At 34.5% G+C, this 12,815-nt stretch overlaps 2 protein-coding genes across 4 annotated transcripts; both read left to right on the forward strand.

Moving 5' to 3' along the window:
* Positions 1-378: 378 nt before the first annotated feature.
* Positions 379-4,112, forward strand: LOC111796105 (putative inactive receptor kinase At4g23740). Of its 3 annotated transcripts, none has more exons than XM_087124345.1 (3): positions 379-539; positions 935-2,509; positions 3,321-4,112. In XM_087124345.1, the coding sequence occupies exons 2-3, from the start codon at positions 1,279-1,281 to the stop codon at positions 3,971-3,973; spliced, it is 1,884 nt and encodes a 627-aa protein (XP_086980471.1). In that variant the 5' UTR covers positions 379-539; positions 935-1,278; the 3' UTR covers positions 3,974-4,112. The 3 variants fall into 3 exon arrangements, with proteins under 3 accessions (XP_086980471.1, XP_086980470.1, XP_086980469.1); XM_087124344.1 differs by having other exon boundaries at positions 1,210-2,509; XM_087124343.1 differs by lacking the exon at positions 379-539 and having other exon boundaries at positions 576-2,509.
* Positions 4,113-5,331: 1,219 nt separating this feature from the next.
* On the forward strand, positions 5,332-10,002 carry LOC111795621 (ubiquitin-conjugating enzyme E2-17 kDa). Its single transcript, XM_023678154.2, has 5 exons — positions 5,332-5,453; positions 5,583-5,678; positions 7,335-7,462; positions 8,799-8,903; positions 9,655-10,002. Exons 2-5 carry the CDS (start codon positions 5,609-5,611, stop codon positions 9,796-9,798), a joined length of 447 nt encoding a protein of 148 aa, XP_023533922.1. The 5' UTR covers positions 5,332-5,453; positions 5,583-5,608; the 3' UTR covers positions 9,799-10,002.
* The last annotated feature ends 2,813 nt before the right edge of the window (positions 10,003-12,815 follow it).

Here is a 12,815-nt window from a genome sequence, read left to right on the forward strand (position 1 = left end):
TTAACCAATTTTAAAACCTTAAATTTAATGCAATTAATTAACACAATTATCTAAATATAAAACATGGGAATAATTGCCACGTGTTGAATATAACAACAAGAATAATGATTTGTGAAATTCATTGAGATTTTAATAAATAATAATAAAAAACATAAATAAATACGACATTAAAAAGTAATAATGTTATTTATTATAATTTCGTCGGTGCAAAAACCTCCAACTACTATGCTGTGGTACTAAAAAAAAGGAAAATAAAAATAAACCCCAAATATTTGTAGTAATTAATAATCGGCCCCACATTTCGTGAAACTCTCTTCGTCTCCATTTATGAAAATTTATGGCGTCCAAAAATGCTATGCTTTATAATCATCATTCAATCCACTCTGGTTTTTGTTTGCCCTTTCTCCATTATTAGTTTACCGTTTTGTAATAATCGTCGATATAATTATTCTTCTCTTCAAATCCCCATTTTCCCTCTGCGTGTAACAGACACAGGCGCCATTGCTGTTTTCTTCTTCTTCCGAGCTTCAATGGCAGCGGTTTGAAAGCGCTTTTCCTCTTCCCTTTTGGCAATATTTCTGCAATCTTAACTTTACTGCTTCCACTTTCGTTTCGATGCTTTTTTAGCCACCCATTACTGTGTTCATCTCGTTTGAATTTGATTCACATCGTGCCATTAGTTATAGAGAAATCATTGCACCTTCTTTTCTTTTTGGGCTCTCTTTTTTCAACCTGCATTTTGAATTTTTGGTTCGGATTTGTGAACTGCTTTTGCTTTTTTTTTTTTGAGCGATGGGGTAGCTGGGGGTTTCAGTTTAGATCTTGAGCTAATTATTAGCGTTGATTTGCTGCTTTTGCTCCGTTTTCGAGGCAAATTGTTTTTTATTTTCGCCTTTCTCGTTTCTTGTAATTCTGGGGTTTCTTGATTGTACAGCAAAGCGAATGCTTAATGGAGTGACTGAGTAAACAACGAAAAGAAGCTTGGTTTCGAGTGAAGAACCCTCGCTAACTTCTGGAATATAATAAACCCCTTTTTGACTATGTTCTAAGAATTCAAAACCCTTCTACTTTTCTCGACAATGTCTTTGGAATCTGGGTTTTTCGTTTCTCTTTTCCTTCACATTCCTTTCTCCCTTTTTATATAGATTTCAAATTTGTGTATCTTACCCATTTCTCTTCTCTGTTTTCCCTCTTCTGGGTTCGCTGCAGTTTGAACCATAGACGCGCGTGGAGGGAAACACTTCTGGGTTCGTTCGTTCTGTTCTCTACAGACCTCCGATGGAAGCTCTGTGGATTTTCAGCTTCGTTCTCGTTCTGGGGTTGGTTTTTGCGCCGATCAATGGCGACCCAGTTGAAGATAAGCGAGCTTTGCTTGATTTTGTGAAGAATCTTCCTCATTCTCGCTCTCTTAATTGGAATGCGGCTTCTCCGGTTTGCCATTACTGGACTGGTATAACTTGCAGTAAAGATGATTCTCGTGTTATAGCCGTTCGATTGCCCGGAGTTGGCTTCCACGGCCCGATTCCGGCGAACACTCTCAGCCGGCTCTCGGCGCTACAAATCTTGAGCCTAAGATCCAACCGTATAACAGGGGATTTCCCATCTGATTTCTCAAATCTTATTAACTTGTCTTATCTTTATCTTCAGTTCAACAACTTCTCCGGGCCATTGCCTTCCAATTTCTCTGTTTGGAAGAATCTCACCTCTGTGAATCTCTCTAACAATGGCTTCAATGGCCGCATTCCTCATTCGCTTTCTAATCTTCCAGCACTCACAGGTTTGAGTCTCGCAAATAACTCTCTCTCAGGAGAAATCCCTGACCTCCAAATGCCCAAATTGCAGATTCTGGATTTATCCAACAACAAACTGAATGGGAGTGTGCCTAAATCATTACAGAGATTTCCAAGGTCTGTATTTGTAGGCAATGACATATCCTTTGATAGTTCTTCGCCAAACAATCCTCCCCTGCCCCCACCATTGCCTTTGTGGAATGAAAAGCCCAAGAATGCTGGAGGGCTTGGAGAAGCAGCATTATTAGGAATTATAATAGCTGGTGCTATTCTGGGGCTCTTAGCATTTGGCTTTCTGATACTTGTATGCTGCTCAAGAAGGAAGAGGGAAGCATATTCAGGGGATCTGCAGAAAGGTGGAATGTCGCCGGAGAAGGTGATATCAAGGACTCAAGATGCAAACAACAGATTGGTGTTCTTTGAGGGGTGCCATTATGCTTTTGACTTGGAGGATTTGTTGAGGGCTTCTGCTGAGGTGTTGGGGAAGGGGACTTTTGGTACTGCATACAAAGCAATTCTGGAGGACGCCACCACTGTTGTTGTTAAGAGGTTGAAGGACGTAAGTGCTGGGAAACGTGATTTTGAGCAGCAAATGGAGATTGTGGGCAGTATCAGGCACGAGAATGTGGCTGAGTTGAAGGCCTATTATTATTCCAAAGATGAGAAGCTGATGGTTTATGATTTCTATGGTCAGGGTAGCGTCTCGGCTATGTTGCACGGTACGTTACCATTTCAACTATGTACCTCGTAGTTTCGTTATTCATGCTTGCCATGTTCCCACTCTACTGAAGGTTATAACTAAAATTTTCATTGCATACTCTATTTTGGTTGAATTAGTAGCAGAATCAATATGATTTTATCAACTTGTTATCATGAGCGAAGTTTATTTTGAGTTTGTTAGGAAGGACTTTATGTTAGAAGCCAGAGTTTGTCTTGTAAGCTGTGAATTCTTTACGGGAATGGCTTAGCCTAACACTACACTCAGCTGCGTGACCGAAAATAAAGTCGAGATTATACTCTGATACCATTTGTAACAGCCCAAGTTCGTAGATGTTGTCCTCTTTGTGCTTTCCCTTTCGGGCTTTTCCGCAAGGTTTTTAAAACATGTCTACTAGGGAGTAGTTTCCACACCCTTACAAAGAATGGTTCGTTCCCCTCTCCAACCTAGGATTTCACGATTCACCCTCCTTGGGGGCCAACGTCCTTGCTGACACAATGCCTAGTGTCTGGCTTTGATATCATTTATAACCACCCAAGGCCACCGCTAGCAGATATTGTCCTCTTTGGGCTTTCCCTTTCGGTGGGGCTTCCCCTCAAGATTTTTAACACGCGTCTAGGAGGGAAACGAAACATTCCTTATAAGAGTATGGAAACTACTCTCTCCTAGACGCGTGTTAAAAACCTTGAGGGGAAGCCCGAAAGGAAAAATTCGAAGAGGAGAATATTTGGTAGCAGTGGACTTCGATAGTTTTCAGTATTCCAAATGTTTATGCTTGCTTCTCCGAGTCATAAATGTGCCTTTTTTTCCAGGTGAACGCGGAGAGGAAAAGACCCCATTAGATTGGGACACTAGATTGAGAATTGCAGTTGGTGCAGCACGAGGGATTGCTCGAGTCCATGCCGAAAATGGAGGGAAGCTAGTCCATGGCAATGTGAAATCCTCAAACATCTTTCTAAACTCTCAACAATATGGATGTGTGTCTGATCTTGGACTAGCAACGATAACAAGCTCACTCTCTCCACCTATATCCCGTGCTGCTGGTTACCGAGCCCCGGAAGTGACCGACACCCGCAAGGCAACACAGGCTTCAGATGTTTTCAGCTTCGGCGTGGTACTCCTCGAGCTTCTTACCGGGAAGTCTCCAATACACGCAACCGGTGGCGAAGAGATCGTCCACTTGGTGAGATGGGTTCACTCAGTTGTCCGAGAGGAGTGGACAGCTGAAGTATTTGATATACAGCTAATGAGGTATCCCAACATAGAGGAAGAAATGGTTGAGATGTTGCAGATAGCCTTATCATGTGTGGCCAGGATACCAGATCAGAGACCTAAAATGGCAGAAATTGTGACGTTGATCGAAACCGTTCGACCAATGGAAGCCGAGAATCGACCTTCTTCCACGCATCAATCTGAAACTTCAATGCCACAAGCTGTTGGGACAGAAAATTTAGCCTCTCAGTGAGTTTGGACCCAATTTGTTCTTATGGTTCTTACATCGAATTTAGTATTTACAAGTTTTTTTATTTTTTTTTCTTTTTTAGATTTGAATCTCTTTTTCAGATTCTAGTTTTGCAACAGTAAATGAACAAGTTCAGTTCATACTCGGCATGTTATTTTTACCTGCAATTCAAAGGCCAACAAATGGCAAAATTTAAGTTTTGTTCTTCTCAAAATAAAAAAAAAAATAAAAAAGGTTTTTTTTTTAAATTATTTTTTAGTAATTCTTTAGGTACATAAAAATATATGGGATAAAGACAAGGGATTGGAATCTTTTTTTATTTTAAATTTAAAATAAAGTGCATCTTTGACTCGAGCAATAACATTTTTATTCACTTTTTTTAAAATAGAGAATATTCTAATTTAGAAAATTCAAAAGAGTCAACCATTAATTTAAGTTCAAAGAATAAGAGATAATCACAGAATTAAATAATAATTCTTTGGCTTAGTAGACTTTTTTTTTTTTTTTTTTTTTTTTTTTTTTTTTTTAAGAATAAGATTATTAATATGGATTGTCATAATACAACAATTATTTGGATAACCATTATGAAAAAAAATATTATATTTTTTTTTTGGAAATTTGTAACTATAACTCCCGTCAGTAACATTTAAGTTAAATAATTAAGGAGTTGAAAATGAAAAGAGAGGCAATTAATGTTGGAAGAAAGTCTCAGCTAATTCAGGGAATGATCATAGATTTATAATAAAAAAATATATTATCTACATTAGTACGAGACATTTTGGGGAAGTTCAAAGTAAAACCACGAGAGTTATACTCAAAGTTGACAATATCATAACAGTGTGAGAGTTGTATTCATCCTAAAAAGGAATGTTTTAGAATTTAGTTCATAATATTGTTTTTTCCTTCAAATTTAATATTTATTATTTTAAACCTTCTAATTTAGTATTTTAAAAACTGAATTGAAAGACCAAAGTTTTATTTTATAATCATTTAATTCTTTTTAAAAAAATTATGTCGTTATATGATTAATTTTTCTACTTAGATTTCATATTTTTTAAATAAAATATTTAAATTATAAACTAAACTTAAAAAATAATAATAAGTTTTTTAAAATTTAGTTTAATATTTTAAAATATATGTAAAAAGTAGTATTTAGACGTAATTAAAAAAAGAAAAAAATAATAGTGGTTAAAGTAAAAATAATGTAAAGGATTAGGGTTCTAGGGAAACAAATAGAGTAGGCAATAAGATTAGGCAATTAAAAATGTAAATAATTGGTATGAATATTCATGGTGGGGTCCACATGAAAAGACCAATGAGCTAAACGAGTCTACGGAGTATAAGTACACAGCCCCCACTCCCTCCCTTTCTCTGTATTTAATTTATTTTTATATTTTTTTGGAATATATAAAGTGGATTTGTAAATAATTGTAAATCCTCTCTTCTCTCAGGCAAAACAACAAACACGCAGGAGGATCTCAAGGTGAGCTTTCTATTCCTTTCTTCTCTTCTCAGCTTCTGTTTTCTTTTTCCTTTCTTTGTTTCTTTTGGTGTATTCATTTCTTCCTTCCTTGTTCTTTCTCTCTGATTCTCTACTCGAAACGATCTGTAGAGGTTCCACTCTTTTGGAATTTGGCGATGGCTTCGAAGCGGATCTTGAAAGAGCTCAAGGATCTCCAGAAGGATCCTCCTACGTCTTGCAGTGCAGGTATCTTCTTCTTTCTAACATTTTTCATCGTCTTTCTCATCACCTGTTTCCTGCCTGATTTACCTGGAGGCTTGGAAAAATTGAAAATCTACTTGTTTGATTTGTTTTGTTTTTTTTCGTGCAAAACTGGATGGAGCTCTGTTTGATGTTTATGTTATTCTTTTTTGTTGTTGTTTTTTGGTTTTTAGCATGAGTGAGCGAGGATAGATCATGTTATTGCACGTTTTTAGGTTTTCGACATGTTAGGACTTTAGAAGATGGCAATTGAGAGTTCTGATCTTTGATTCTGACTGTTGTTGTTCTTAAACTGCCGTATCTGTTACAGGATCATAGTAACATTCCAATTTGTTCTAGCTTATGATCCTTGTGCATGTTTGCGACTGTGTGCTGAGCATTAATTTGTCAGTTTGGCGCGTTTTTGTTTGCATATTGTTGGTGAACTTGTTACCAGTTTCCCTGTATGTGTTTAAAACATTAAGCCTCCTTCGATTCCTAATCATAAAGTTCAAGAATAATGCTGACAGACAGAAGAAAGAAAGAATGAGAGAGGAATCCTTCTGTATTTCATTGCCAAGTATAATCGCATCTGCACAAGAGTATTTGTAGACAAAATAACTCTCCAACTGCTGCGACTAATGCATAACTTCTCTCTAACTGATATGAACGCGTCAAATAGAATTCAAAAGCAGAATTTATACTTATTCTTACTTTGTTCTTGTCCCTAAACGTTTAAGTCATCTGTTTATATCATTCAACTCTTCACTTATTTTTTCATTAATTCTTTATCATAAATCTTTTTGAAATCTAACACTTGATCCTCTATTTCTAGCTCCAAGTTCTGTTATGTGTAAATATCCACAAAAACACATGTCTGTATTAGGTGTTTGTTAAATAATAGATATAAAAATTGAATTCAAGGACCAAAATATATTTGTATATGTAACGTACAAAGACTAAAACTGAAGATTTATAATAAGTGTGGAAGTTTTGGATATTGACATATTCAAAGGGGAAACTGAAAGTTACCGCCCCTGAAAATATTCAAGCTAATCAGAGAGTTATGTTATCGATTGCTTATTGAGCCTTGAAGTTGACCTTCTATGTTTATAATCTCCAAGTGAATAGATCCGCAATCAGAATATCTTAGTAGTTAATTTGCTCATCATGGATTCTGCATCTATATTTTGTGTATCATAATTTTATTTTATGACCTTGATGACCTTATAAGTTTATAACTTCGAAGTCCTGATACATCTACAATAAAAATATCTCAGTAGTTAAGCTTGCTCATTAAGGATTTTGCATCCAACCTTTTTGTATCATAATTTTGAATTTAATTATAATTCTTCGTGTGAGAACTGAAAATTTGGATGTCAAACTTGTAATCAGCCTTCAAAATTTACTACTGGTGGAATAAGAACCACTTTTAGTCTTACTGATAAATTTTTTAGTGCAAGTCTTCTCACGATGATATTACTTGTAAGTGGAACTGCTCGTAAATTTTATATTTTTCCGTCTTTTTTCATTTATGAATTTTATATTGTGACTTTTTCCCTGTTAGATCATATTTTTATTGTACCTCGTGTGACATAAATAATGGTTGTAGAATTATCATGTTCACTTAATTTTAATGGTCTATTCAATGAAAATCTTTAGGCCCAGTAGCTGAAGACATGTTCCATTGGCAAGCAACAATTATGGGCCCTCCTGACAGTCCATATGCAGGAGGAGTATTTCTTGTCAACATTCATTTCCCTCCAGATTATCCATTTAAACCACCCAAGGTACGTAGAAGTGATCTGCTTCATTTACACTACATCTTTTCTCTTTCACTTCTTTATGCCTCAGTATCTTTCTTTTTTTTTTTTTCTTTTTTTCTTTTTTGACACAAAACTAACTTTTCATTGAGATAACGAAAAGTTACGAGGTACAAAACTCTTTTTGAAGAATACAAAGGTCTCCTAGACAACTGAAAATTACAAGGAAATGAAACGAGCTTTATATTAAATCCCGTTTAGAGAAATTTCAAAACTTAACCGCCCAACAAAAGGAGGTTGCTAAAATATTTTCCTTACATGCCTCATAAAGAAATCTCCTAAAAAAATTTTGAATCCTCTTTGCGACCAGAACAAAGAGAATTTTAAGAGCTTCCGTCTGAGAAACTTAAACTTCTTTTTTATTATTTATTTATTGTTTTTCATTTATTTGAAAAATAGGTTCCTTCATTTCATTGAATAATGAAATTACAAAAGGGCAAGATGCCAAAGGAATTACAAAAAAACACTTCTATTGGACAATAAGTGAAGCGATACTATAAATGTGTTTGAAATCTAACAGATTTCTTTGAACCGAAAGTTGGCCCGAACTTCTGTGCACCCTTTAGCTTCTTTTACATATATATATATAGGGCCAACTTACATGTTTACTGCATACTTTTGAATCCTATCTCCATTTGGCTCTCGTCTTCGTTTCATTTGAAATTGGTGATAAAATAACCTTTAATTTCTTCAAATAATCTAAAAGACCAACCTGCGAAGAAGAATCAAAGAGGCTTTCTTCTTCTTCTTTTCACTTGGAATTGGTGATAAACTAACCTCTGGTTTCTTTAAATAATCTACAAGACCAACCCATGAAGAATCCTTTGTTGAAACATAACTCCAAATTCAGAAGGGGAGAAAAATCCATGCTTGCCTCAAGCTTTCCTGTGCATTATCCCCAAAACTAGCAGCCTCTTTTGCAGGAGGAATTGCCAAGTTTTCCTCTTCCAAGTCTTCACTTTGGAATAAAAAACCGAGCTTTCCATTAATGCCAAAATCCTTGTTATTTTGATAGCGGTCTTGGTATCTTTCCATTAATGCCAAAATCTTCAATATTCAAACGAGTTTGCAGTTTCTGGAACTACTTTAGTTTACTTAATAGTTTGATAGCGATCTTGGTCATGTATTATACAGATCTCACTCGCACATAATTTTGTGTTATGTTAACCAGGTCTAGAACTTGTGTACTTGCCAATGAAGGTTTAGGCCAACTATATTACGTCATTCTATCCAGTAAAATTATTCGTTCAATTTATAATAATATATAATTGGTGGCTAAAGTTGAGGTCATTAACGCATACAGGTTGCATTCAGAACAAAGGTCTTCCATCCCAATATCAACAGCAACGGTAGCATATGCCTGGACATACTTAAGGAACAGTGGAGTCCTGCATTAACCATTTCTAAGGTTGTCACTCTTTGCATAACCGGGATTTATGAGTACTGAGAAAAATACTGATTTCAATGATTATTTATGCATTATTATCTAATGGAAGTTGACCTGAATTGTGTATTTCTGATGTTCTACTTGCTGTCTCATCCCACCTGTCATTAGATGGGTAGCTAGGATATATGGCCCTGTTACTGCTGAACAAAACTTTCGGAATCTTTTTTCTGGAACGATGGGGATTATCCCGAGATGGAAGTAACATAAATACAAGGATATTAACTTTTATTAATATATACCCATTTGGAGTCTTATTGATTATATTTCTCAAGAATGGTGGGAATAGTTTCATTTCTCACAATGATATAACTCGAGAAATGAATCAAACACGCTGTATTGATTAGGATGCTGATTCTTCCGTAATACCTCTTGGTTTGAATTACATATAAATTATGCATAAGATATCAAGTGGATGCTATCAACTACCATTTCGGTTAGCACTGAAACATGTTATAATTCGCATTTCCTGCTGTTTGGCTTTGTTTTCTCCACTTAAACTTCTATGGCTAGAAATATCTGTTTTCATTCGTACAATACACATGCATTGTAATATGAGGTGAGGATATATATATATATATATATATATATATAAAAAGTTCAACACAGAGGTGACCTTTTAGTGGAAGGTACTCAACTCAACTAGTTGAGTTATGTTTGGATTAACTACAATACTTTGTTAAATTTAAGCATATGTTTATGCTTTGTCTCACAGGTGTTGCTTTCAATCTGTTCGCTGCTGACAGACCCGAATCCTGATGACCCTTTGGTGCCAGAGATTGCGCACATGTACAAGACTGACAGAAGCAAGTACGAGGCAACCGCCAGAAGCTGGACCCAGAAGTATGCCATGGGTTAGTGGCGCTGCTTAGTGTTAGAGGAGGGCTTCTTCCCAATGGTTTTTCCTTGAATTATATCTTTGAATCTGCCTCTCTTACCCAATGGGTTTAGTTATGCTTCCCTCCTGAAAAACACGGACTGTTCTTTACCTGTTTGTATGGATAACAAAAATTTATCCTTAATCTTGAGAGTTTATTCCAATAAAAACCCATTCGTGGACCTAGACCTGGACCTAAATCCCTGATGGACAATATATGGCCACTTATTGCATGGTTTCAAAAAGATATAAATGGCTCGAGTGTCATTTGGATTAAAATGCTTAGCTAAACGTATTTCTTGTTGATGTTTGTCTAGGAAATGTGTTGGTCATTTTCTTTTCTTTTCTTTTCTTAAGATTTGTCCTGATCTAACCAGGAGTTCATATCAACTTTATGGATGAAGACTTTGATTGCAGAGTTTATAATATTTACTCTTGATTGCAGAGTTGGATGTTTGAATCTCTTATTTCAAATTTTATTAATTTTTTTTAAAATACTATTTTAATATTGGTTTTCGATATTTTAGAGTAATTGCGTTTGGTCACTGTACTTCTGTTATTGCTGTGTTGATTAGTTGAAATGGTTATTCATATATGGAAATTATATTGTTATATTTTAAATTGTCTTTAATGGTTAGCCAACTATGGAATGGTTCAAGTGGTTATTTACATTTAAAGGTAACCGTGGAATAAGCATGATATTCTTTTTTTCCTTAAATTATTCATTGCAATTATTCTCTACAACAGTCACTCTTCCTATTAAAACTATTGTCACATAGTAAGATGGCCACATTTATTGTTATCAAACTATTTGGCAAACATCCCATATAAGATTTTGTTTCAACCAATTATTCATCGCCAGTTCATTCATATCAAATATTAATAATAAACCAATTAATTATATTAATGATCGCTAGTAATCTTGTTGATTTATTTTCTATTAACTAAAAACATGTCCAAATTATAACCTAATTACTTTCTTTAATTCTAAATTTTGATTAAAATTTATTCAATTTGACTCTTTATTTTTTAGTTCATTGTCAAGCTTTATAACATTATTAACCGAACAAATATCATTTCTTTCTTGTAGATGACCTCTTCCATGTTCATAACATAGTGTTGGGGCCTGGAAAATATTTATTTCTTTTTTAAATATAAACATTGTTGTTTATAAAGTATTTAAAAACATTTTGGTGGGTTGGAGAATTTTTGTATTTAAAAATAATAATAATCAAGATGCAGCCGGCAAACAGGTCGTGGGAGGAAGTGGGAAATGCAGACCAGAGCTTCGCTTCACTTACTTTCCATGAAATCCGGCCTTCCGATGCCTCTGTTCAGACACCACTTACTGTTCTTACAACTTGCCCTCCACAACATATATATATATATATATATATATATAACCTGCAATTTAGTCCGAAAATATCTATGATGATGTGTCAATTATTATGCCACGTGGGTTTGATATAATTTGACAGTACCTAATTTAATAATATTTATAAATAAAAATTAAAAATTAGAATGTGGGTAGTTATTAATGGCGAAATGATTCCTTTATGATTTGTAGGTGAATAATTAAAAAGTTATTGGTGAGAAAGTGGGAGAGATATGGTTCGGTGTTGCTGTCATTTCCAATTTAGTTTGATTGAAGTTGTAACTAATGGCTTCGCCTTCAACATATTTATTACCTCCATAACTTTTTACTTTTTACTAACTGTCGTCACAGGTATTTACCTTCTTCAATATTAACACCCATTAAACTTTTTAAATCTGTGAGATTTCAAGTTAGTTGAAAATAAGAACGAAATATCAATTATAAGAGTGTGAAAACATCTTTCTAATAAACGCATTTTAAAATTTTTAAAAAGAAACTCGAAAGGAAAAACTCAAATAAGACAATATCTGTTAGCGGTGGGTTTGGCCGCTACAAATAGTATCAGAGCCAGACACGGGGTGATGTGCCAGCGAGAAGGCTGAGCTCCGAATGGAGTTGGACACGAGGCGACGTGTCACGCTGGATGTAGAAACCTTGATTAGAGAATGAAACGAGTGCCAACGAGAAGAACGAGACATCCTTTATAAAGGTGTGGAAACCTCTTCCTAGCACACGCATTTTAAAAACTTTGAGGAAAACCCGAAAGTGAAAGTCCAAATAGGACAATATCTGTTAGCAGTGAGTTTGGACTATTACAGAACTAAAATAAATCCATGTTATACAGATTTAACACCTCCATGTGATGAGACCACAACAAATGAACGACGTACCCATACTTATTTTAATATTTAAAGATCGAATCTATATCTATCGTTGAATTGGCGACAAATTACATCAATGTAGCTTACGAGTTCATACACCCTAGTTTCTAGAGTTATCAAACAAGATCCATGCAAGATTTTAGACCTATGATGCCTATTGAATACTTGTAGCCATGGCAATGGACCCCAAAATAAATAGTGAAAGATTTTAAAATACACAATTATATTTAAAATTTAATAAATTTAATAAATATATTATTACAAAATGTGTAGGGTTCTACATGTCATTTATTAATGGGGAGAGAATTATTGTTTTTTTTTTTTCTTTTTCTTTTGAATAAAATTATTGAAAATCATAAATATAAATGGACAAAAAAAGGCGTACTAATGGCAACTTAAATTTATTTAAAGGCTGTGAGAGTAACAGCACTAACATTTATTATTTTTATTTATTAATTTTATTTATTAATTTGTGTTCTAAAAATGGAGTCCCTAAAACCCTGGTTTAAGGCTCCTTGGTCCACTTTTTAATTTAATATGATTTTTCCACTAACTTTATAAAATATATAATTTATTTCTATAATTTAAAATCTCATTATTTTATTAATTCTTTTACCTTAATATATATTAAAAAGGCCTATAGTTTCATCAATTATTGTGGGCTGATTCTATTCTCTTTTCTTTGTAAACAAGTTTAGACCAAAACTAAAAAGCCTATTTCCTAAAAGCCCACTTTTGCAACA

The sequence above is a fragment of the Cucurbita pepo genome, chromosome 5 (genome assembly GCF_057944985.1).
Source record: "Cucurbita pepo subsp. pepo isolate OVF chromosome 5, ASM5794498v1, whole genome shotgun sequence".
In the NCBI taxonomy this organism is placed as follows: domain Eukaryota; kingdom Viridiplantae; phylum Streptophyta; class Magnoliopsida; order Cucurbitales; family Cucurbitaceae; genus Cucurbita; species Cucurbita pepo.